The 25,479-nt window shown below is 44.2% G+C and overlaps 1 protein-coding gene across 1 annotated transcript in view; it reads right to left on the bottom strand.

Annotated features, from left to right (window-relative positions):
• Positions 1 to 802: 802 nt before the first annotated feature.
• Positions 803 to 25,479, bottom strand: part of LOC118933248 (chloride intracellular channel protein 5) — a 137,083-nt gene continuing 112,406 nt past the window's right edge. The window contains exon 6 of the mRNA XM_036927334.2: positions 803 to 1,089. Within this exon, the coding sequence (XP_036783229.2) occupies positions 979 to 1,089 (111 nt within the window). The 3' untranslated portion in view covers positions 803 to 978. The remainder of the gene's footprint in view (positions 1,090 to 25,479) is intronic.

The following is a 25,479-nucleotide window of genomic DNA, read 5'->3' as shown; positions in this document are numbered from 1 at the left end:
CTGCATTATTTATCAAGTGGGGATATGGTACTTTCCCTTTAAAATCATGATGATTAAATGATATAGTGTATGTAAAATTACTCTTTGTGAAATGAATGGTAAATGAATTTGGCAAATTAATGGCCCTATCTTCAAAAAGGGTAAGAAGGCAGATTCTACTAACTGCTAAATAATCAACATGATGGACTTCTTTGAGGAGATTCAAGATCAAGCTATTGAGTACTGGGCTTGTGGGCATGAAATAAAGAAGTTGTAATGTTGTAAGTGACAGGAGGCAGTGCGTGCTCCCTGAGAACTCTTCATGTGAGCACATATCGTTCCCTTTGTTGTAAGGGTTGCCTGACTCATCTGGAAAATGGAATAGAAGTAGAGTGTCTGGATTGCAGCGAGACAACTTGGAAGATTCTTCTTCCTAACAGGCTGATGAACCAGATATGAGATGTAAGCAGGACAACACATTTGGCTCATTTTAAAACATACCGTCTAAATGGTGGAATCCGTCAGAATGATGTCAATCTGCTTCCACTTGTTTCCAAGTGGTATGCTCTCATCTAGTTCAACATTTTAGGAAAAGAATTTAGAAGAATATGTAGGTCTGCTTATCGAATATGCAAATGGCAAAGAGCCTGCAGAGAAAATAAATGTTAAGTAACAGCACCAGGATTTGAAAACCTCTATTACTTAGAAATTGCTACAGTATTTAGGTTTTGACAATAAACACAGTTTATTTCACGATGAGTTTTCAGAATGCTATTATCCATGCATCCAAATCACAAACACACTCTTCTCTCTCTTGGCTTCCTAAATGTCTATGAATATTCTGCTCCCCTGGCCTTGAACCAGCACCATAGGAATGGAACAAAGACAGAGCCCTCCTTCTAAAAGACCAGGCTGTAAAATTAGCAAAGGAATAAAAAACAGCTGGCGAAATATGATAGCTGTTATTCCGAACCCATGAACCTGAAAAGATAGTTTATTTTAGAAGACAAACAAAATCTGCCTTCTGTTTGATCTGGGACAGCATCCACTGTCAGAAGCCGTCCATTCGCATTTAGTATCGCTGGAGCTTTGGGACAAGCAGTACGGGCTCTGTAAACAAAGAACAGAAAGGATCGGTTTCCATCTTAATTTGACAGTAAACAGTACTAATTTGACTCTGCAGCTGTTTATCGATACCCAGGGAAAAAAAGGTTGCAATTCAATAGACAGAACAGTAGCCAGTGTGTTGGGGCAGAATTGCTCTTAAGATGGCAGGAGCCAGGCTGTCTTGAATCTCTTGATGTTAGAAGAACACAATGTCAATTGCCACGCAATGTGGTTTTCATTCCGCAGCCGGGTGGCAATGGGAGCCTAGAGTTTTCAGCCTACAGAGAGGGCTCTCTGGAGTAGCTTCATCTTGACTTGTCTTAGTAATTACCAATGGATTACCTGTCAATCCCTTAATATTTTACAGAAAACAAGTCTGGCTCAAAGCAAAATCCTTTATTCACTTATTCATTTTATTATTAAGTGCCAAGTGCTGAGTTGTATATTGGAGATAAAAAGATGATTATTATCCATGCCTGCTTGACTTTCACTTTCTAGCTATCGAGAAATTTGCAGACCAATAATGATGGCACAGTAAGATACACGCAATAGTAGAAACAACCTTGGTTAATCAAAGAATCAGATTAATTGAGTTAGTTAGTTGAGAATCTAGTTAGTTGAGTTCTGTGTATATTACCCATGAATTGGTTATATAGAACTAGGCTACATAGTATCATAGATGGGATTGGAAAGCTATCACCTACCTAGCTCATTTATTTATTCATTCATTCATTCATTCATTCATTTTATTTTGGGAGATTCTGACAAAGACTAATATGCCAGACACCGTGATGAGGGCACTTTTGACGCATTATCTCAGCCCATCCTCAAAAACACAGTCTAAGGCAGTCACTCTTGTCACCATCCATTTGGCCAATAAAGATGCTGTGGTGTAGAGGTTGGATTTTTTTTTTTTTTTTACCTGTGGCCATGCAACTACTTGGTGGAGAAGCCAGGGACAGAATTCCAGTTCAGTGGACTCCAGATTTCATGCTTGTTATATAAATGCTTCCATTTAAGGTGCCTAGAGTATGTGAATCCCATGGCTCATCAAGGACCTCAATTGTCATGGCCATATATTTTTTAAAAAGCATAGGTTTTCCATGAATGCAACATTTATTCTACTAATTTATTACAATTTACATCTCAAAACAGTTCATGGAATATTAAACTGCCATCTTTAGGTGACACTCAGGGTCTTCTGCTTAGAATAAACAGGATATTGTGCTTCAGTTCTTTAAAACATATTTGTTGAGCAATTACTATGTGTCAGGAATGAACATGGGTTTTGTCATTCCTGAGAGTCACAAGTCTGATCAAGACATTGTTCCTGTGACATCGTCTTAGTTCTTTACCAGGAACAGTTGCCTGCCTTCCCAATACAAAATTCAAAACAACACAGCCCAACAGCATTTAAAATAATTTTGAAAACATTTACCACTTGCCATCAATCCAGAGAGAATAATCAGAGTGAACAGCTACTAGAAGAAAAAAAAAAATCCTGCCATATGTTCAGCTTAGTAAGAATGTGAAGTTTTAATACTTATATTTTAATTTATCTTCCCTTCAGATGCAATTGAATCTCCATCGTTAGGTCATATCTGGCCTGGCCAAACAAAGTATTCTATTTGGAAAATGGAATGCTTGGTACAGCCAGCACCTCTCCATGTCACTTAACAAAAAATAGAAGCAATGGCCTTGTGACATCCAGATTATTTCATGTAGCTGGTTTGCCTGTGTTCTGATGCACAATAGATACAAACTTTGGAAATCTGGATGCCAAAGAGATTACCCATAAATATGGTGAAATGAGAGAATTTGCTCCTTTACTTCGTAGGCCACTCATCTTAGTGAACACTTCTTAGGTTCACTCATGGTTGAACATAAAAAAAAAATCTGGAAGGCGTAGTTCTGAATCTCATGAAAGGGCAATAAGCCGAAGCTCAGCTGGGCTCAGTGTTGTGCCAGTTCTGTTCCGCATCCTGATCTATGCCCTGTCTCCTGAGCACTGCCGTGCCCTGGGTCTTTTCTGTGTCATTTTTTTATAGTTTTCCAATGTATACGGAGAGTTTGGAGCACTCAGTCCAAATAACAGCTCCATATATACAGAAGGCGGTGCTGTACTGTGATACATTGCCTGACATATGTTGGGTTGCTTGGAGTGGCAAGCAGCTTGGTACCCTGACTCCAATGCTGAAAGCAAATAACACATTATTTCACATGGCAATTGCAGAATGAGGGCATCTTAGGATCAGTTAATTAAGTGGCTTGGTGACATTATCAAAGACCCAGATGCTTTCCATCTCTCTGCTTTGCCGTCCTCAGAGGGCTGGTCAAGCGTTTCCCCTTATGGCAGGAAGCTGTCTGCAGCAGTGAGCCAGTATCCCATCCAGATGTGGCCATGTCCAGGGGGAGAAGGTACCATTTCTTCCTTATGAGTCTTTTTAAAATCAAGGAAACCCAACCTCCCAGGGGACCTCACCCCACAGCTCAGTGGTCAGAATTGCATTATCTGCCCTGACTTTCACCTGTAAACTGCAGGGAGAATGGAGCCACCTTCATGAGCTTAGACCAGAGCACATTCCCTGAGGTGCATGACCATGTGGAAGAAGTGATACCTGAACAAAGCTGGGGTTCCATTATCAGGAGGTTGAGGTGAGTGGCTATTAGGTAGGCAACCAATGGTGCCTGGCCTGTTTGACCTTCAAACCGTCTTGTGTAGAAAGCGAGTTGGGCATTACAACCCCCAATAAGCAGAAGAGAAACTGAACATTTTAGTTCTTTGCTCAAGGCCACCTGGAATTAAATGGCAAAGTGAAGATTTCAAACAGAACCTGCGGTCTGAGTGCACTGTCATCTGCATTCCTCGTCTCCTTGGTTTAAGCATGGTCCGCGGCTTTACATCCCTCAGGGCCTTACTATTATCTTTCCCAGTGCCTGAACACAGCTAAGATTTGTCTTCTGACAATGATGGATGTGTAGCCAACACTCAGCAGTGAAATATGCCAGGCACCGGGCTAAACACTTTGCACAATTAGTCCCACAAAATCTCAAATCACACACTAGTGTGGGGAGCTGGGGGTCAATCCTGAGCAATCGATTCTAACATCACTTTCTTAGCCATTACACTACTAGGGACTGTCCAGTCTGTTGCCAGGGCTGCAGTGGGTTGGTGTGAGGTCACTTTACCATTTCACAAACTGATGAGGGTTTTTGATGAAATTGATTTAGCAGAGTATATAATGTGCCCTTGGAGACCGCTGTCACCCAGGATATGGGAGAATAGCCCTAGTATCTAATTCAGTTCCTCCCAGTTATAGGCTCTGAGACCTGGGGGAAAAATCCCACTGAGCTTCAGTTTTATCTGCAACATGGAGATAAGAATAATTGCTATTTCACTGCTTTGTTATAACCAAGATTAAGGGAAAAAACTGTGCAGAAATACCTTGTAAACTGCAGAACAGTCTAATGGTTATTAGTTCGTAATGATTATTATTATTGGCATCATCTGCTTTTTGCTTTCAGCTGTTAGGGTGTTCCATGCATGTGACTCATCAGAAAGACCCCCCAAATCCAAACATAAATAAAGAAGCCTGCTTAGCTGTGTTTACATCATGCATGGGAAACATGTTTGGGTATGGCTGTCCTTCTGGGTCATGCCCATTAACATGTGGAACCTGAGGGTTTAGGGGGCCACCAGGGTCTCTTCCAACTGTAACAGCCTGCAGGTCCACACCGCACAGCTCCAGGTCAGCTGGCTGGCTGCACTCCGGCCTGTATCTGCTGCAGCTTGTGCCCTAGACCAGAGTTTATCTACGTTGTGACTTAGTGTGCATTCCCTGATTTTCTTAGTGCCATGGACAATCTTATCCTTCTCTGCCACCTGGACAGAAACCAAAGATGGAGTGGGACATTAAACAGCTTAGAGGGCAAGAGGTGAGGCATGTGGGAAAACAGCAGGAGAGGTGAGGAAGACATCCTAGGAGGAGGGGAGGCGAGAGCAGAGTGACGCTCGTACAGAGAATAGCAGGACCCGGGCAGGACTGAGCTGATGACGGTGCTCAGGCATCGGCAAGACAGCCACTATCATTGCAGTTTCTCGTTTCTTCAACCCCTGCCTGTCTCAGAGGGGAATGACCCAGAGGACAGCCATGCTCTTTGAAGGGCTATCGTGTATTATGGGTATCTAAGAAGGGATTTCCCAGAGTGCTCTGGCCATAAAATATTTCTGCAGAGCATCTGATGAAACCAGTTTTCCACAGGATTCTGATTAAATTCCAACAATTATTTTGTATTTGGGGAAACTGAGGCTCCCAGAAGTGAGTTGAATTTCTCAAGGGGTCAAGTTAGTTGGAGCATGAGGGAGGTTCCCAGTTCACCAAGCTCTACAGGTGGTTCCCAATCTGGCGATTCCTCGGCATTCCCTGGAGGGCTTGTTGCAACAGAGATTTCTGGGTTCAATCCCCCTGAGCTTCTGATTTGGTAGGTCTGGTGAGGGGCCCAGGAATTTTTGCATTTCTAATGTGAATCATGATGATGGCCTGGGGCTCACACTTTGAGAAGCTCTGCCTTATATTACCTGACTCTCCTGCTCGGATGCAATGGCAGAAAGCTGATGTGTCAGGTTTCTGATCCGAGGAGAAGTGTGACTTCCTAGATGTAGAAGCAGCTTTGGCCTTAGTAAGCAGTTGCCCTCACGATGTGACTTAACAAGCCCTGGGAGACCAGCGGGCCTTCCGTGAAGGCTCTCGTCATTCCTGAAATTCTTTGCTTCCCTTTGCCACCCTACCTGAAAACCCTACCAATTAGAGATTTGTTGTGGGGGTTTTCGTTTGTTTTTGTCTGAAGTTGCTCTTTTATAGTGTTAATGCTCTGGGAAGGGTTGAGGAAGATTGTCAGTCACTCACACATGAGTAAGATTTAGTTAGATCCATTTCCCCCTGGAATTTAGCTGAGAATATTCTCACAAGAGAAGGAGATTTTTGATTGGGTTAGAGAAACCACAGGAGGAAGACCCATTTTTGGAGGATGCAGTGGAACTCTAAAATGCATTGCTGGGTGCCTGGGGAGTGAGTATACTCAGCAGATGGCATGCCACTTTGGGTTGCTGTGAGCAGTATTATTCTAAATATCCCCAGGTTCAGAACCAGGGGGGTTTCGGTGGGGAGGAGGAGGCAGGTTTTCCTTGTGTATCACAAAGGCTTCTCTTCATTCAAATATGGGAATCTAAAGTGGTGGTACAGACACTAATGACTCCCAGGGCCCCTGCTAATCAGGAGAGCTCCCTCCAGTGATAAAACGCCAGGTTGGGCAAAGAGGTCTGAGTGCTGGGCTGTTGTGCCCTGCTGTGCCCTGTGCTTGTGGGAACATCTGCCTGCTTCTCTGCTGAATTCTATTTACTGAAAAGCCTTGGGTTTATTCCCTTGGACTGTAGCAAAGACTCTCAGCCTCTGTCTCTAGCTCCCTTGCTCTCTCTGTCCCATCTCTTTCTCTCCTTTTCTTCTTGTCAGTCTCTCTATTTCTTTGTTCTAGTCTCAGTTTCTCTCTCTCTGTGGAGGGGGACGTGGACACGCTTCTCTGGACCACTTCAAGTTGCTGGCACCTGGACTACAACTTTGCCCATTTTCAGGGGCACTATTTGCACGAGATCCCACCAAAATGTCACCCTCTCAAAGCCACGATACTTTGCTGGCTGTGACCTGTGCCTTCTGTAGTCCCTGATCCTGAACTAGTTAGGAAGAATGAAGATGGGGTGAGAATAGCGGTAGGATGAGGAAGAGCAGGGACCCCTTTGAACGGGCCCAGCACCAGGGAAGATTGCAGTCCCTTTCAACTGCTCCTCTGCTGCTCCAGGGAAACAGGCAGCTGCTCTTAGGGGAGAACCCTAACTAGCAGACGGGAATTTCAGACACCTGGAATGCCCTTTGGGGAAATTCTCTAGGTCAGAGGTTAGGGGCTGCCCATAGCTTTCAGAGTACCTGTCTCACACTGTATGTAGGACATGATCTCAGGAGGGCAGTTAATATCTGCTACCCCAGTCACTAAGCCTTCTGGATCCCTTAAAAGAGAGTGTTTAAGCCATATTCTCTCTGCATTCCTGTCTTTTTGTTCCTGAGACACAGGCTGTGCATAGCAAGGACCAACAGCCGCGGGAAGTGTGGAAATCATTTACTACAAGTCTCCCAGAGGAATGCAGAATTTTGGATCAAAGTTAGAACGGACCCGTCAGGCAGTATTTATCCTCCCTTTTCTTAGTTCTGATGACTGACATTGTTCTGTTTTTATTACTGGCCCTTGGAAGTAATTGTTTTAGAAAAATATTGTCTAGACCTGAAATTGAGTGAATATGACATTAATTACAGAGGCTTTCCTCCGAGTGTCTCTTTGCCAGCTGTGTTCTCTGTGCACGAGCCACGGGGGGTCCCTAGAGAGCCACGCATGGTGAGGTGCAGGCCTGTGGACAGGCCAGGTCCGGACTGTGCCTGCAACCCAGGGACCTCCCTCTCACCCAGCAATGTGGGCACCATTTTCCCTGTTTGATGGATAAAAAAACCGAGGCTCAGCAAAGCTAAATATGTTCAGAAACAGACAGACACAAAAAGTGAGGTCAGGATCTGATCTAGGTTATCTGAGCTCTGAAATTTAGGCTCATTCCATCCCATCCAGGACATTTAGCAAGGTAATTTGGAAGAAGTCATGCTCCATGTAGTAATGGATGCACTTTAAATAACAATTTGTTTGCAAGGATTTTTAAGGAAGTGTTTTTTCAACTGCAAATCCTACTCCATTCCTGGGCCACGTCAGTGCAGTAGGTTATGATGACAGCATTAAAAGAGAAAAGAAAATTTCTGTTTTAATATTATATGCAGATGTGCAAGAATGTAAGTAGGCCAGATTTTGTGGGACTAAAACTTATATAATTTGGGAGGCCCTATTGATGAAAAAGGATTTAGAATAAAAATAAAATTGTAACATATAGCTGATTTTGAAAACCGACCACAGACATCACAAAATCTAGAAAACAGCATGTTTTTATTAACGAATGGTTTGACACTCCATAACACCGGTTTCCATACATTTGTTGGCTCTTTGATCATGTCTTTATGTAACTGCAATATTACATAATTTTTGGCAGAAAGAAACAGACAATTTGACCTTTTCTTTACCATGGTTAATTGAAAAAGATTTTTATTATTGATAAAAAAGAATTTTTCAGCATCACAGCGTGTGATTCATAATGTCATTCAACATTTTAAGACTGTTGTCGTATTTGGGAAAAATCTGTTAAGTTTCTTTCATACATGAACTCCTTATAAGGCTGGGTAGAATTTTCCATAGACTAGCTTCCGGTTTCACACATTTCAAACTTTTTCTGCCCTCCCCCGACCACAGTCTTAGCGGTGGGTGCCGTAGGACATGTTCATGTAGTGCTAGGACAGTATGGCTGCACGTCTGTGTCACGACGCCAGTGGGCCAGTGCCCTGGGCAATAGGACTATCCCTGTACATCATTCCTAATGTGGGAGGACTGCCAATAAATTAACCATAAAGAGAAGTGGTTATGAGACAGCTTCTCTCTGTCCATCTCTGCCATCTGGATTCCAGTGGATTCCAGTGGATTGAATTCCACTAAATCCAAACTAGATGCAGCACCAGCTACCCAACTCAACTTCTGTTTTTAACTGGATCCACAACATCCCCACATCCCTTCTAGCACACAGAGGGCGAGGTGGAGGCCTGTGGAAGGCCAGGTCCTGAGCTGTGCTGGTTCCCCAGGGGCCTCTCTCTGACCCAGCGAAGTCGGTACCCAACACTTAGAGAAGACTGATGGAAGGAAACCTCTAATGGAAAGAGACAGTGGTGTCTATATCTTATTTCTTAAAATATACAAACCTATAACCAGAGGAACACATCGCAAGGGCCCCTCCCAAGGAATTGGGCAAGGGAGTGACCCGGAAGCTTAAATTTCACTAGTGTCATGGCAAGTGCCTTTCTCGCATATGTGTGTACTGGGAGTTAAGATGATATTGCTGATGGAAATAGGTTTTGCCCACCTTAGGTGTGCTGGGGTTATAGAGGGATTCAGACCTGGAGCTTTGGAGTTTAAACATGCTCATCTTGGTGCTCCGTGGTTGGTGCTCTTTCTAGTACCGGCATCAGCAGATCTTTCTGTAAAGGACCAGACTGTAAATATTTTAGCCCTTTGTGGGCCAGGTGGACTCCATTTGCCTTTGTAGGGTGAAAGCAGCCTTGGGCAATATGTCAACACATAGCACGGCTGCATTCCAGGACACTGTATTTAGGAAAATGGGTAGTTGGTTGACTCCTGTTCTAATGGACCTCCTTTCATTTGGAAGTTTCCTGAATGGAGGACAGGGATGCCCTCAAGGTGGGAGTGTGTCTTCCACAGCTGCTATGTGAGGCCATCATCACGGGCCGTCACCACCTTTTGGTGACTTAGGGGCAGGAGGGACTTGAAAGAAGAGAGATGGCTTGCCAGATGGACAAGATTGAATTCTTAAGTACACAGACTTTATTTGCTGCTTCTCCCCATTTTTTAAGTCAATCAGACTCTAGCATATAAAAGCAGCCACATGGGTCACCTCACTGGATGTAACTGAAATGCTTGGGCAGTCGAATTTGTTTTGTCTATAAGTTTCTGAGAACTCCAGTAAGCCTTCTGATACTGACCCTTGTCAATCAGACCCACCACCATTGGTCCATGTCTATTTCTACAACATACGTGTTAATGTCACCAACTTCTTAATTTTCCTCGGTTGGAATATTAGAATGATTAAGGTAAGGTTTCTGTATTTATCTTCTTGAAGAGAGGCCTTACAGGAAAAATGCAGAACTATTCCTTTTTTGCTTTGGAAACTTCAAACTATTTCACCAAATCACTATGATTATTGTATACTTCAGAGTTAAAATTAGGAATAAATTTTAGTATTACTTTCCCTCTCTCTCTTCTCTTCCCTCTCATTTTAACTGAGTTATGAGAAAGGACTTGATTAAATAAAGTGGAAGGCATCATGTTGTAATTTAAAGCATTTTGGAGTTCAGTTTTCCTCATATAGACATGTTCCTTATTATATTATATTTCCACTCCCCCAATTAGATGTTTAACATGAGTAACAGATGCCTGTGTAATGTCTAATGTATACTGATGGGATCATGCCCAGTATTAGTCCGGGGTGCTTGCTAATGTTCACATAAATAAGACAAAAATACTGTATTTAACCCTTCGGGTATGAGCAATTCCATTTTCCAGAACTACCAAGAAAAATAAATGACATTGTATTATACTTCATTTATGGCAAAAAAAAAAAAAAAAAAAAAAAGCCTATCTTGGCTAATGGTGAGCTCTTTAGAGACAGTGAGTGATTATAATTTTTACAATTGCTGAGTATTTTATTTTTGTTTTCTATAATCACTTCCCTGGAATTTATTTGAGGGGATTTTACATTTTTTCTATGAATCTTACAGGACCTACCTATCAGAAAGGATGGGTCCGAATTCGCCTTTCTGATAAGTGATAACGTTGGAACAGTCTGACCCTTGATACCCTATCCAAAGGATTTCCCCCCATGGCAGGTGAGTTGGGTGCCATGTTCGTTCTCCAACAGCACAGGGGGAGTGAGGCTTCTGAGTCAGTCTGAATTCAGTTAGTTTAGCGTCTTGTCTTTGCCACTCTGATGGTGAGAACCTGGGCAGTAATTTAATCTCTAGAAACCTCTGCTTTTCATGTATGATTTGGAAGAGTATTACTCAATTTTTTTTGAGTTAAATGAGATTATTATGTCAGGGCATTTGATAAGCTACAACTTCTCTAATTAGTTTAGGTGTCTTTTCACTACTTCAGTTCCTGTAAACAGTGGTAGTTGGCTTTGGGTATACATTCAAATTACCTATACAACTCTTGATGCCCTGATAGACCCTATATCATTAAAACCTAATAAATAGTTGAAAATCAGACTGCTGACCTCTAAGGTCATCTAACTGTCCCCACACCAAATGTGGGCACGAGTGAGCCAAAATTCTTAGCTATCGACTCAGCAGTGCTGAATTTTCCTGTGAAAATTTGGTAAGAGGGAGGGAGAGAGGGATCTTGTAATAATAGATTATATTTTCACAGCTCTTCCATATCATGTTTTATAGAGCTCTTCATATATATTACAATTTTATTCTCTTGGCAACTCTGAAAGTTTTTATCAGCTCCAAAAAGATTACACCTCTTGCAAAAGTTCACACAGTTTTTAAGCAGCTGAACCAAGACTCACTCCCAAGTTTTCCAGTTCCAGTGCATTCCCCATCTCCAAACTTCCTATTAAACCACTGCAGAGGATGCTTCATCCTGTGTCCTGTCAAGTGTGCCTCCTTCAAGCAGACTGGCCAAGGGAGGAGGAGAGGGGCTCCCCAACATCTGGGAGAAAGTTACCTGCCTCCCCCCAACTCCTGCTCCTGGGAGCCCAGGGCTGATTTTGCAGACAGCTGGAAGAGGGGACTCAGTGACTCAGGGGCACCTCATCTGTAGTCCGAGAGTCTAGGGGGGTAAGTGGGTGGTGGGGCCTGGAGGCAGCTTTCCAGAGTAGAACAATTTCCCCCCAAGTTGGAGAACTAACAGGGGATGGCCAGTTTTTAATTGTACTGAATGAGCTCACAAAACGCATAAGCAAAATCAAACCAAACCAACAAAAACCTGGTCATCTGCTACCAAGATCATCTCAAAGAAGACATTTAACACCACTTCCAAAAAAAGGCAGAGCATACTCTCAGGAAAAAGGACAGCTCTTTCATGGAATAAATCTAACTCTGTGAACAATTTCCTCTCTCCTTGCCTGCCTTTCTCCCCTTCCTCCCTCCCTCCTTCCTTTTCTCTCTTTCACTCTTTAGCTTTTTCTTGTCATCTCAATGCTGTGCAGTCCATGAGCAGGTTTTTGAGATTCAGAACCAAAGCTGGCCGTTCTCCCTGGGAACACATGCATCTTTGTTTTCCTAAAGGCCCCTGGGTAAGAGTGAACTAAACCAGTTGTGTATTTCTTGGAGTCTCCGATATATGTATGTTTCCAGGAAACATGAAGAATTAAAAATATGAGTGCACCATGATCTATGGAAGCACGCAGCTGAGCAGTCAGGCCACCAAAGTATTGAAATGTGCCCACTGAAAACATAAGGGACCCACCCGTCCTCTTCCCAAAGGAGGAGGAAACAGCTCAACTGCCATATAAAACATGGGAGTCTGAGAACTGTCCATGTACATGGCAGCCCTGGAGCCTCCTTGGGGAAAAGTCTAGGTGGGTCCCACAGGAGAGGGTGGAGGCTGTGTTGCTTGGAGAGCAAGGCTGAGTTGGATGCTCTCCTTTGCAATGGGGAGGTTGGGTTTCCCTTGGATGGTATTTAATGCTCATGCAATCGCAGTTGAGCATGAATCACTTCATTTCCTTTATGTTGCCCCACCCTCCTACCCACACCCTCCTACACACACTTAACTCCCCCCAAAGTTCCCAGAATTTCCCCACCAAGCCCAGTTCTTTAGCAGTCAGGACTGTCTCTTGGGCTGGTTCTGCTGTGCCTTTAGCGGAGTGGGAGACAGCGAGGGGACGCAGATTCATGGATTCATTCAGTCTTTTGTGAAAGTTGTTTTGCATTCTATAGCCTCACTAAAAGCCCTGTCCAGGGACCAGCACAGTCAGCACTTATAAGAAGTACCGCTCTCCAGGATGACCAGATCAGAATCAACATTGTAACAGGATCTCCAGGTGATTCATATGTGCACTGAAGTCTGAGAAACGCCACCGTACAGCACTCTGGGTATTGAAAAGCCTTAGGCACTGGCATCTGCCCAGAGCTGAAATGTAGCTGAACATTATCAAAAAATTAAAACCGTAATTCCTATACAACAACGGAGTGAACATGAGTCAAGGATTTATTGAACGTAATCAAGAAAACTGCAAGATGTTAAAACTAGTTTAAAAGAGAAGGAAAAGAGACTGTGGTATACATAGTCAATAAAAGAAAGATTGTTGAGAAAAGATAGAAACTTTAAATACTTTAAAAACTTTAAAGTCCCATGGGGCAATAAAACCATAACCTTTGAAGTTATCTTTTCTACTAGGCAGAAATTGCTTGCATCTGTACCAAAAACAATTATTTGCAATCTATCAATCTCCTATAAATTAACATTTAACTTTACAAAGTCTGGGCTCTTAGTCAGTATTAAATAATAAGTCAAAAAGGCTATATTCCCAGGACAGGATCAGATGACTCCTAGGAAATCTTGTGAGACAATACTCAAGTCTGATTGAAATTGAACTCCGTAATCTTTTGTACTGTTTTGAAATTTTGGATAATCTTTCTTAACATGGAGTATGACCAGAGGGGCACTACCAGCTACCCCTGTGACATAGCATCTTCTCCAGCCACCCCAGGACACACTTCCACTAGGTTTCAGTTCCTCTCGTTGGAGATACTTTGGGATCAGAAAATAAGACTGAGGTGCTGCTTCCAGAAAACAACCATGGAGATGCATGGGATTTACCTGGGTCATAAACAAGAGGAATGGGACGTGTGTATTTCTCTTCCTTTAGCATGTTGACGTGGAGTTCTTTAACTAAGATGGTTGACTACGATCTTAGTGCCAGACAGAGCTCAGGCAATGAGATGCAAGATGGGCAAATAACAATGAGAAGGTGGATTTAAGAAAGAATAAGTTTGTGGAAACCAGGATATGCACAGAAAGCACAATGAGCAGGTCTCCGCCATCCCCCCACCCCCTGCCCCACCCCAGCACTGGGATCAGCAGGTAACTTGAGTCTATGGCTCAAAGAGGGCAAAAAGTGAGAGCCACACAGAATCATTCTTATGCCTTTTATTCAGATTTTATTAATCAACTGCTTTGTTCTAGGCATTGAGCTACTAAGAGGAATACAAAACAATCTCTGCCTCAGGGAAGACTTTGTCAAGGCATTTTAACTTGGGTTTCATGAAGAAGCTTCAGGGGGTCCCCGAAATGACCAGCATAATTTTGTGTTTCTGTTAATTTTTCTGGGGAGAGAGTCCATGACTTTTGTCAGAGTCCCAAAATGTTTGTGTTCCCAGACAGTTAGATTTAGTGGAAACAAAATTTTAAGAAGAGGGCTCAAACTCAAAGTTATTCACACCAGAGACCAAATTTATTGACTAATATAGAATATTAGTAGTGCCCGTTTAGAACATCCCCTTATGGAGACTCCAACAGGCATCCCAGCGTTGAACTGCCCCACAGAATGGTGGTGACTTGCCCGATCTGCCTTCATGGTTTACTGCTCCTTCTGTCTGAAAAGGTCCCCTTCCTTTCTCACTGCTTCTCCAGGGCCCAGATCCCCCCTGGAGCCTGCCAGGAATTCCACAGCCAACAGGAGCCTCTTACTCTTCAGAACTCCTGTGGCCCTTGCTTGTCTCACTTTATTAATGGTTCATGTCTTTTCTTTCTGTGCATTATAAACATTTTTAGAGCAGGGAACGGCTAGAGAAGGGTGTTATTCCTTGGTGTCCCAGCAGCATTTGGTTCAATGAGATGCAATACTGTCACTGAGTGGTATTGTGATTTTATTTCAATGTTTTATTTTCTGGCTCTTAGACACCCTGTTTAGGAAAGGGGGGCCTCTTCCTGGGACCCTACGGACAGGATTAGAAAACAGAGAAAGATACAAACCAAGGGAATGAAGTGGTAATGACCAGAAATCCTACATGGTGATTATAGCTTCCATCTTAACTCCATTTCTAACTTGAACCATTTCCTTTGCAAATTGCTTGGCATGGAAACATTTCAATGCTGCTCTAGGGAAGTGGAAACAAAGGTAGTTTGAAGAAAAACTGAGTTTGAAGAGGCAGAAACTATATCAAGGGATACAAAGTACAGATTCCAGAGAAAGGTAAGAAGCTGAGCAAATAAACAAAGACAAGGAGAAACTTCTCCAGACAACATGGGCTTCATCATCGCGCATGCATTGCCCACAGCTATGTTTGCACAAATATGTCAGGGGTATCAAGAATGTTATAATGATACTCCATCACCCATGGTTCTCATTTTAACCACTGTAATAAGCAAAACATACAGAGCACATTGCTGGCTTTAAAGACTGTAATTTTCTCTGAGGAGAAATATTGCAAAAAGGGAAAAAAGAGAGAGAGAGAAGAAAACATGATATTTTGTTCTGTTCCTAAAAAAAGCATTTTTCCCCTTTCTTTGCTGCTCTTTCCTTTCATTAAACTGTCCTTAAGTGCTTTTAGAGAAAACTAAGTAGGCCACAATTCTGGGCTGCTGACTAAATAATTATAAGTCTGGGAGGCTGTTGGGATGGCCAGAGAGAGGCCCAGGCCCCTTTCCTGAAATCCAGAGACCCATGGGGATTGTGCCAGTTGTGGCTGGACTCCTCACGTTGAAATGATTTCTCATTTTGAAGGAAAATCAGGGACATTCTTATCCTTATTAGTCCTCTGAGAACTTGGGCCACTGCCAGATTTTATTGGAAAATTGCAACAAAAGAAATTAGAGATAGTGATTTCTGCAAGGGTCTTATATTCGAAGGGTGACACTAGAGGCATATCGAAACCAGATTATTTCCAGATCTGCTCTGCTCTATGAACTAAAATGTATTCTTCGCTTTTTAAATATTCACATATCCTTCGATTGGGATTCATACTGTTAACTGTTGTTAGTTTCTGTGTGTGTGTGTGTGTAAAAAGTTGCTAAAAGATTACCATGGGGAAAGTTAGAGAGATGGGTGGGTATGCTGCTACCAAGGCGCTCCATTCAAACGGACATGCATCTTCTTGTCTGCTGGGCCCGGGAGATGGCTGGGCATTTGGGACCGACATGATAGAAGAGACATAGCAGGAGTCAGGACATATTACTCATTGGAGGATAGCTCAGAGATTTACATACTCAAGTAGAAAGCAGTTATTGCAAAAGGCCTAAGAAATGTATTGAGTGTTTCAGTCTCTCTGTGGTGTCAATTTCTGAGCTTCCTAGGGGGCAGCCCAGCATGGGGAAGGAGCCCAGCATCATGTCTCTGTTTTGCTCCTTGTCTACTGTGACCTGGGCAAATTACCTAACGTTTCTTGGTTTCTGGATTACAGCAGAGGATCTTCAAGTTGCTTTTTATTCTAAAGCTTGGAGATTCCTCATTTTCTAGTCACTTTTCTGCAAATCTGATACATTAGTTGCAGGTTGTAAGCACAGCTACCAAATAGCAGTGGGAGCAGTCGCTGCAATCCTCTGTCCATGCTAGCGCCCCCACCTGCCCCTTCCAGTATTCACACATCCTAGCGTACCACCCCGACAATTCTTAATGTGGTCCCTCATGTTCCAGAACAATAACTATTGGGGCGGGCGGGTGGCAAATGTTAGAAGTGTGAAAGAAAACACATCATAATATCACATAAACTCACACAGTAAATTGTGACGCCTGTTGTATAGGTCTTGGTTCTCCGACTGTGCAAAGATCACAAATCTTAAAATCAGAAGAGAAACTAAAACATAACAGAAAATCATGAGCACAATCTCCAGAAAAGGCCAACCACCAAGTTAGACTGTGTCTCTCCTGCAGCTCCCATGCATTTTCATGACTCAGCAGCTCTGTAAGATGGTGTTTGTCCCAGCAGAGACATCTGGTTCTACCAGATAGAGAAACACCTTCTTGCCTCATTTGGTCCTGAGTTTTGTGTTGTGATTAGTGAGTCTTGAGGTTTCTAAGCTCTGTTTAAGTTTCAGATTGTTCTTTCCAGAGCTCTTGTGGTTAGATGTTCACTCTAGATGAAGTTCTCAGGCAGTTCTCAAGGCCAGGGGTGCAGCTTCCACTATGCTGGATCCACAGCATGAGCTGAATTTGAAGAGCTCTTGAACACCAAGGAGCATGGCCTCCAGCATGGGAGGCTGGTCAAGGTGGGCCAGAGACACTGGTTTGGGGACTCTTTATTTGCATAGGGGTTTCCATGAACTGTAATGAAATTGATGGACAAGTATAAGCAAAGTTAAAAAATGATGGGATGCAGAACAGATATCTTGTGTGTTAATAAAGAAATATTGGTGCTTAAAACAGAACAAGAATTACATATCTCAGAGCAAACATTCTCTCCTCTCTTCCTCCAACCGTGATCTTTGGAGAGCAAAATGCAGTTGACTCTGCTCTGGAGCCTCAGTTAGAGACCTGTCCCTGCTATCTCTCTGGCCCAGAGTGAGCCTGGCATCCTGTCCCCAGCCTGGCCTTGGGAGGAAAGCATCATGCCTTCTTTCAAATAGATGGTTTGTTCATCCGTACATCCCAGATAGAGTTCAGGGGGCATGTTAAAATCCCCCAAAGAAGCAGACCCTTCAGGGTTGTTATCAAATACCATTTCCAAGCCTCTCTGTCCCTCTCTTGCTGCTCTTGGCCCCTGTCTTCCTGCTCTTTCCAAGACGAACTTTTCACTGCAGGATCCCACTTCATAAATGTCAGGTTGGCTTCTCTTTGTTCTCTCACAGAGAGCTCCATGCAAGGAGAATTGGGGCCATATTTTATCCTGCTTGGCAGGGTTCCCATGTGAGCTGTGGAATGATTCTCCCCATGTATTACAAGGGGGGCGTGGAGTTATCTTGCTTGTGGTCACAATCAGCTGCACAGGAGCAAAGACAGCGCACATGCTTTGCACAGAGAACGCATTCAATAAATACTTGGTGGCATAAAATCAATTAAAGAACCTCCTTGTATTATTCCTTTTGCCTTAACAATGTTTGGAGGTGGTGGATGTTGCCTAAAGGAGTCTGTATTCTTTACCAAGCACCTGTTTTTGCTAACTTTTTGTTGACTGAAACTTGAGTCCACCCCCAACAGAACTGTTGGTGGAAGAATGTCCTTTGATGCCGCCTGTCTCTACCCTTTCAATTCTGCCTCAATGCCTCCCTAGTCATGGAGGTGCCCTTCTACAGCCTCCAAGGGCTGGACCAGCCTGCCACCAGGTCTGAGTTTGTGTTTCTACTTACACCTGTTCTGTGCCTGTGAGCCACATCTTGCTGAAATATAACATATCACTTGAAGTCTCTCTCCTGGGATAATAAATTTGCATTTAATAGCAGCCTTTAGGAGATCCTGTTCTCTCACTCCCAAATAAGGCTTCAGAGTGAGTATTTTGACAATAGGACTTTAACAGCAGATATTTTAATAGTTTCTCTCCTCTTTTGGACTAAACTCATCTTGAGAGCCGTCCCCTGTTTTATTCATCTAGTATGCCTGGCAACACCTATGTCTAGTCAGTCATCAATAATATTTCATGAATAAATAGCAATATTTCATGCCTAGCTAATATAATAATTTGAGAGATGATATATATATATGGATTAATATAACTCTGCCTGTGTAACATATTTGCATCTCCTATAGTTCTCTTCAATGGTTGCAACTGCTTTGTTTGAGAGAGGAACACCTTTGATATAGAGGTTTCCAGGGATCCCCATGGCCTGGTATTCATGGCCTTGTATTATCTCCTTGCCTTGAGTAACTGGCTTCTAGACAATAAAACAGAAACGTTGATTAGGTTATACGATCAGTCTACACTCCCACAATTAAGTCACAAAGGATTGCCACTTCCTTCTTGGCAGCAGACTCCTTTGCTGGCTTTGATGAAGGAGTGGCCATGTTGAGAGGCTCAGAGGGTCAGAGTGGCCTTCAGCTAATAGCCGACAAAGAATCGAGGTCCCCGGTCCAACAGCTCATAAGGAGCTGAATGCTGCCAACAAGCAGGTAAGCTGTACCCCAACTCCGGGCCCACGGAAGCTGTGAGGGAATAAATGTGTGCCGTTTTAAGCTGCTAAGTTTGTAGCAAACTGTTATGCAGCCATAGAAAAATAATACAGGATTCTTTGATCCCATGTTTCCTCCAAGTTGTCAGACTTCTCTAATGACATTTTTAGCCCTGGGAAAAATGTCCCAGATCGAGAACTGTGTGATAGGCCCGGTCTTGGAGAGGGGCCATTTCCCATCCTGTCTCTTTCCTCAACATGATGCCTTCAAGAGAATTCAGTGTTGACCAAACTCCTCAGTCTCTAAAATCCTACGTTCTTCCGACTGCTAGAACTAGAGAGATCCTTACCCTGTGCCTCCTGAAGCCCACATTCCTGTCCTCCGGGAGGTCTGCCTGGGTCCTCAGAGGCCTTTATCCCTGTCCTAGGTCTTGTCCATGTGAGCCTTATGTCTGAAGGAACTGCTAAGCCCTCCAGCAGTGGATACCAATCTTTGGCTCATAAATCATCTGGGAAGTTTGTTCAAACAGCCAATTTGAGCCTTACCCATAGACAGCTTGATTCAGGGAATCTGAAATAGGGTTTAGGAATCATAATTTTTAACACTCCCAGGGGATTCTGACGGTGGCAGTGAAGTCCCAGGCTCTGAGAAACCCTGATCCAGAGGCTCAGAAACATTTCATAAAGTTTCCCAAAGAGCACCCTTGACATCAAAACACCCATATTTCAGTGACCTGTCGTCAGTATGCAATTGCCCTTGTGACCCTGAGAAAGTCCATTTTAAATTCTCTAGACCTCAGTTTTCAGGAGTTCCACATGAACTGACTGATCTCGCTGATCTCCTTTAGTTCTATAATCTAGGACTTCAGTAATGAAAGGGATCATTCGGTAATAAAGCAAGAGCACACAAATAGCATTTACTATGTGTCAGATACTGCTCTCAAATCATTCTACATTAATCTCTTTGGCTTTTACAGCAATCCTATGAGGTGGGTTCTATTATTGCTCTCATTTTATAGATGAGGAAATTGAGGCCCAGAAAAGACCAAGTGACTGTCCCAAGGTCATACACCTAGGAGATATTTCAAGCGGGAATCAAGTACCTGCAAGGTGGCTCTAGAGTCCATGCTCTTCACTGCCACGCTAGACCACCTCTCTTTGAAATTAAGTGTTTCTGTGTTTACAAAAAGGCGATATGGGTGTGAACTGCACTTACTGGGGACTAATATGAGTTGTGACTGTCCCTTACTGTGGGATAAGGTTGTCACTGGCAAGCGCAATGAGAGAAAGTTGTTGTGAACAGAAGGAACACCAAGAGAAGAAACACAGGAAATAGGCCTGAGTGTGGCATATGGGTCAAGAGGTGACTGGCTGCTCAGGGCAAAGGCTCAACAGGAGAGGAACGAAAGGTAGGGCTATCAGGGAGGAATGGGCTGTGAGCTGGAGACAGGAGTGGGGCTTGAACACTATGCAATAGCCTTTCCCTCCTTCCTCTTGCTGCCCAGAGCTCTAATTATTCTTCTAGCAGTCCCAGGGCATGGATGTGATTATTCTAATTAAGCTACAGCCTCTCTCTTCCCATTTGCCAGTGATCGGTCTGGGGATGGGAATGTGACTCAATTCAGCCAATAAGATAAAAGTAGAATTCTGTTAGGGGTCTCTGAAAAGGAGTTTTCTCCATAATAAGAAAAGGGAGATGCGGGATAAAAAGCCCTTCTGACCCTCCCCTGCCTTCTACATTGGGATGCTGTGATGTGAATGCACGATGTTTGGGCCTTTGGCAGCCATCCTGTAGCAATGAGGGGAAGGCCAGAGAATCATGGAGATGCCAACCCACCTCTGTTGTTCTGACTTCACAGAGCTACTGAATCAATCCTAGAACTACCGCTCTCCATTCTTGTGCTTATGGAAGATGTAATGTCTTTATCATGTGGGCCACTGATAGCTGATAATCCTATTGCATATGGCCAAATTCATTCTATCTTTTAGAGATTTATACTAGGAAACCAGGCTCTTTAGTGAAATAAAACTAATAAGAGTTATCAGCAGTCTTGGACTTCTGCACACATGATTTCATTCAGTGAGAAATGAAAAAACACCAGCTTTGGAGTTTGAGAGCCTGGGTGTGAGTCTCGACCCTGACCAGAGAACCTGAGAAACAATCCTTTCGAGACTCAGTTTCCTCATCTGTAAAATGTGCAAAATAACATAATCCCCCTCAAGTCATGAAGATTAAGTGAAATATTATTTTCATGGCTCCCAACTCAGCATCCAGCCACCGACTACATCTGTAATGTAGACAGGTTGACAATGATAACAGCAAATCATTATTAAGCTCTTAGTGCATGCCCACCTTTGTGTCAAGAACTCCAGGTATATTATTTCATTTAATCCTCTTGGAGATAGGTGTTCTGCCAAGCCCCATTTCTACTCTTGGTCCTTAGTGGCCAGAGCCCTTTGAGAAGTAGGCAGTGCTGGTGCTGTCATCGTGCTTCCCAGTCTGCAGTTGAGGAGGTGGCGCGGTGAGCAGAAGCAGTTTGCTGATGGCAGAATGGGGTTATAGTACAGGTCTCCTCAATCTAAGTCCCAAGTCTGAGCCGTGCCATGGCAGTGACCTGTCCCAGTATCTCTGTGTCTCGTACCCCAGGGTAATGACCTGACTTCTGCTGGCTTTGCCTGGTAACTAACATGATGGCATCTGTAATTTTTATTAAACTATATTCACTACCACAGACTCTGAAGGAGGAGAAATTGTAATGCCTTGTATGTCTCAGGAGAAGCCTGTGGCTTTCACCTGATGGACCCAGAACATCCATCCAGAGGCCTGGATGGACCTGATTTAATGAGGTTATTAGCCAGCTCCCCTTGATGGTAATGAGGGGCCTTCTTAGGAGATGTTTCCCAGCCCTGAGGAGTTCTTTGCAGGGTGATGGAACAAATTGTTGGCAGTGGGAGGTCTGGAGAAAGATCTGGGCTCATCTTATGTGGAAAAAATCCTCTGAGCAGGTACACGATCTTTTCCACTTCTCTGCAGGGACCACCCACATGATGTGTGCACTAGAACAGGGAGGGGAAGAGCCATGTGTTTTCACTTAGGTTTGGGTCGCTCGGTTGTGTAAGTGTCATTGCCTACATTGCTTCAGTCCCTGCGGCCCCTGGATTCTGAGCAGTGGCTCTGACCCCTTCGCTCTGGTTTTGATCGTGCAAGTTGGAAAAGAATCCCAGACAAGAGAGGAGGACTGAGTCATCAGAGCACCTTGCTTCCTGGCCAGAGGGCTGAGTGTGTTTCTCAAGTTCACAGAGCTGGTTAGTGGCACAGCTGGGCCTACAACCAGGAGAAGCCTCATGCCACTGCAGAAATAGCCAGGAATGCCAAGGAGGAGCCCGGCCTGGCTTCTGCCTTCCTTAGGAAACAGAGCGCCAGAGCTGCGGGCATTGTTCAGGACTCTCTGTCCCTTGGCATTTGTGTTCTCTCTTCTGGCCCCCGCAGCGGCCTACAAAGCCCATCCACTGCACATGTGGCTCAAGGTCACCGAGCATAGAGAGGATAAAGTTTTTTCACACTGCTCACAGCTAACCTGGTGTTTGAAAAGATCCAGTGTCTTGCGCTGTTGTGGGGATTTCCTGTTGCCTTCCAGGAGCGGGCTTGCCATGGTGGGAACACTGCTTTCCTAGCGTTATTTTCCAAGACCTGAGGGACCCCAGAGCTACACTGCAGGTGTCCCATTACCACTTATTTTTGCCCATGCCCCTCCCTCCGCACCCCATATCCGTTATTTGGAGACAGCTCCGTGGGGAAATGAAGCATTGGCTGTGTGCAGCGGTGTGATTTGAGGGCTGCTAGAAACCCCCAGCCCCAAATCCCTTCCCTGGAGAATCACCGCTGATAGCGAAAATTTGAAGCCTGGCTCTTGATTCCAGTCCCCTTTGAGTGTGTGCCTTCCTTACAGAGACAGGGCACCCCATAATTCTTGACAGTTCAACTTCTCTAAATTGTATGTGGAGCTTTCTCAGCTTCTAGCCTAGAAGACTAACAATATGAGCACATTTGGATCTCCGGGGTGAGGGACGAACTGGACTGTGGGGAGAGAGAGAGAGGATCGGACCAGCTGAAGGACTGAACTTGGACTTCACCTGCAGCCCCACTGGGCCACATCAGATCCGCATGAATCTGAACTCAGAGCTTCTCAGCATCCCATGTGGTCAAAGTCAAGGCAGGACTCTCAGCCATCAGCACCCAGGGAGAAGTGACACAGCAGAGCAATGGGTGCAGTGGGTGTTTGCAAAGGGCACCGGGGAGGGTGCCTGTGGGTGGCACAGGGCCTGGCTCTGGTATTTCCATTGCTGCCTGATGAGGCCAAGTGAGCCCAGGCTTCCCAGGGTAGTTCCAGCAGGGCTCATTTACGCATGTTTTACAGTGGTGTTGATAAAATCCCCATGGAGCTCTGGAGCATGTGTGAGGAGTTCCCACCAGAAATCTAAACAACGCCCTGGCGTTGCTGACAGCTTAATAATGTGACAAAGTTCAGCTCGTTCAATGACAGGGACAGGAATGCAGCTGGGCTGGTCTGACCTAGAGCTTAAAAATACCTCCCCGCGAATCTGACCCAGCATTTGACAAATAACCTTTTCTTAGCAACCTTGAAGGCACCAGACAGACCCGAGTGCCACACAGGGGCCACATGCCACTGTTAAAATGTTAAATGGAGTGGCAAGGGCCACCAGAGTCACTTGGGGCTGACATTTATCTTTATTATTATTATTTATAATAATGCATATATTGCTTTTTGGTGCATTCCAGGGTTTTTTGCACTCCTAAATCATGCAGCTATACATCAGCAGGCCTGATAAATTACCCAGTGAGCCCAAATTCAGTGCAGCTGTCAGGCCAGATCCGAGAGAAGCCGAGTTAGCTTAATTGAGCTGCAGCAGGGAACCTACGGGCGTTGCCCAGAAAATCAGAATAATAGCGGTGTTGCTGGTGACATTTCAAGAGCTAGACGTGAACTGCTAGCTTCAGCTTTAATTTTATAAGAGGGAACGGTTCAGAGGGAGGGAGGGAAAACGGGTGCAGGGAGAAATCCAGACTTCAACAAATATTTAAACTCTTAGTTTTTTTCTGCCTCCAAGCCAGTACAGACAATGAGTTCCACATTTAGAAATCTCAGTAGAAGGAATTCCATTTTTCCCTTCTTTCTCTTGCTTCTTCTCATTTCTCCTGCCTGCTCCCTCCTCTACTCCATGCTCCTTCCCAAGAAAAAAGTGAAAAGTAAAGGAACAACAGGATTTGAGTTGGAGCCAATTTAATGGGCCAAGAGGTTACATATGAAGCCAACAAATCATGGAACCATGAAGGATATTACTGATTTAAAGTTATGTATGTCAAACCTAAATCTGAACAGCATTCATAAAGGTAAAGATAACTAAAGGAGAGATTGAACAAACAGAAAATGCACTTCTCCCTGGCTGCCCTGCCTCCCTCCATAAAACTGCAGGGCATCTCAGCCTATGAAGGGCCCCCAACTGCATATTCTCCCTGTGAGCTGCAGAGAGGGACGGCCTCAGCCTCACCAAGGAAGGGCCAGCTCATTTGATCCCGCACTGATAGGAGGCCTCAGACACCATCATTTGGTTTATTTCTGTATGCACAAGTATGTGTGTTTCTTCTTCAGATGTTTGGGGGTTACCAGAAAAACCCATTCCCTTTCCCCCCTTTAATTTTAAAAATTGTGTGCAATTCCAGGGAAATTCGATCCATGTGTTTTAGATTCATTTGCACTTAATCATGAAAAGCTCTCTGCAAAGAGCTATTTTCTCTCCCAGAAGGCTTTGGTGCCCTTTTTAATAAGCTCTGGAAGTGCCCTTCCCTCCCAGGCAGCCCTCTCCCAAGTGCAGAAGGTTGTGTTGTGCCAAAGGGAAAACCAACCTGACCACCAAGGGCATGGGTCTGGTTTGAAATGTCAAATTCATGAATTTGGACTATGTTCTGGCAATGGGGAAATGACTTTCCCTTGTCCCAGTGTTTGTACAGTCAGAGAAAGCAGTCTTCCTTGAAAAAAATAAAAAAGATCTGAAGATGTGCAGCTCAACACTAGAGCATTACCCTGTGGCCATCAACATGTTGGTGTCAGCCTCTGGTTCACAGGTTCCCAACGAGCAATTGCTGCTTTTCACTTTTCTTTGAGGTTCTTTGAGTAAATGCTTTTACCCAGAGATTCCAGACTACCAAAGAGACTCCTAGTTATCAAAAACACCCCGGAAGCCTCTTAAATGGCTCCCAAGGGCCATACCGTTCCAGGACGCACTTCCACACCCACCGTCCACACCAACCGACGACTGCAGTGAAGCCACAATGGCATTCCTTTAGTCCAGGACAAACATGTCATTGCCAAGCTCAGATTAATTGATGCCATTTGGGTGCCCTGACTGGTGGGCTTCAGCTGGAGCCCACCCAGCAGCAAGGGCCACCACCCTTGGAAACTTCAAGACACTCAATTCTTTGGCCCTTGGGAGAATTCCCTTAGCTGTTCTTTACCTCTGTGACTCCAGGCCTTTCCTCCTTCCTGCTCCCTTCCCACTCTGGGCAATTTTGAAATGAGTTTCCAGCAGAATGAAGTTATCTGTAGAACTGAGTTT

This window comes from Manis pentadactyla, chromosome 16 (assembly GCF_030020395.1).
Source record: "Manis pentadactyla isolate mManPen7 chromosome 16, mManPen7.hap1, whole genome shotgun sequence".
In the NCBI taxonomy this organism is placed as follows: Eukaryota; Metazoa; Chordata; class Mammalia; order Pholidota; family Manidae; genus Manis; species Manis pentadactyla.
The sequence above is the reverse complement of the archived record's forward strand: the minus strand, read 5'-3'. Positions and strand labels throughout refer to the sequence as shown.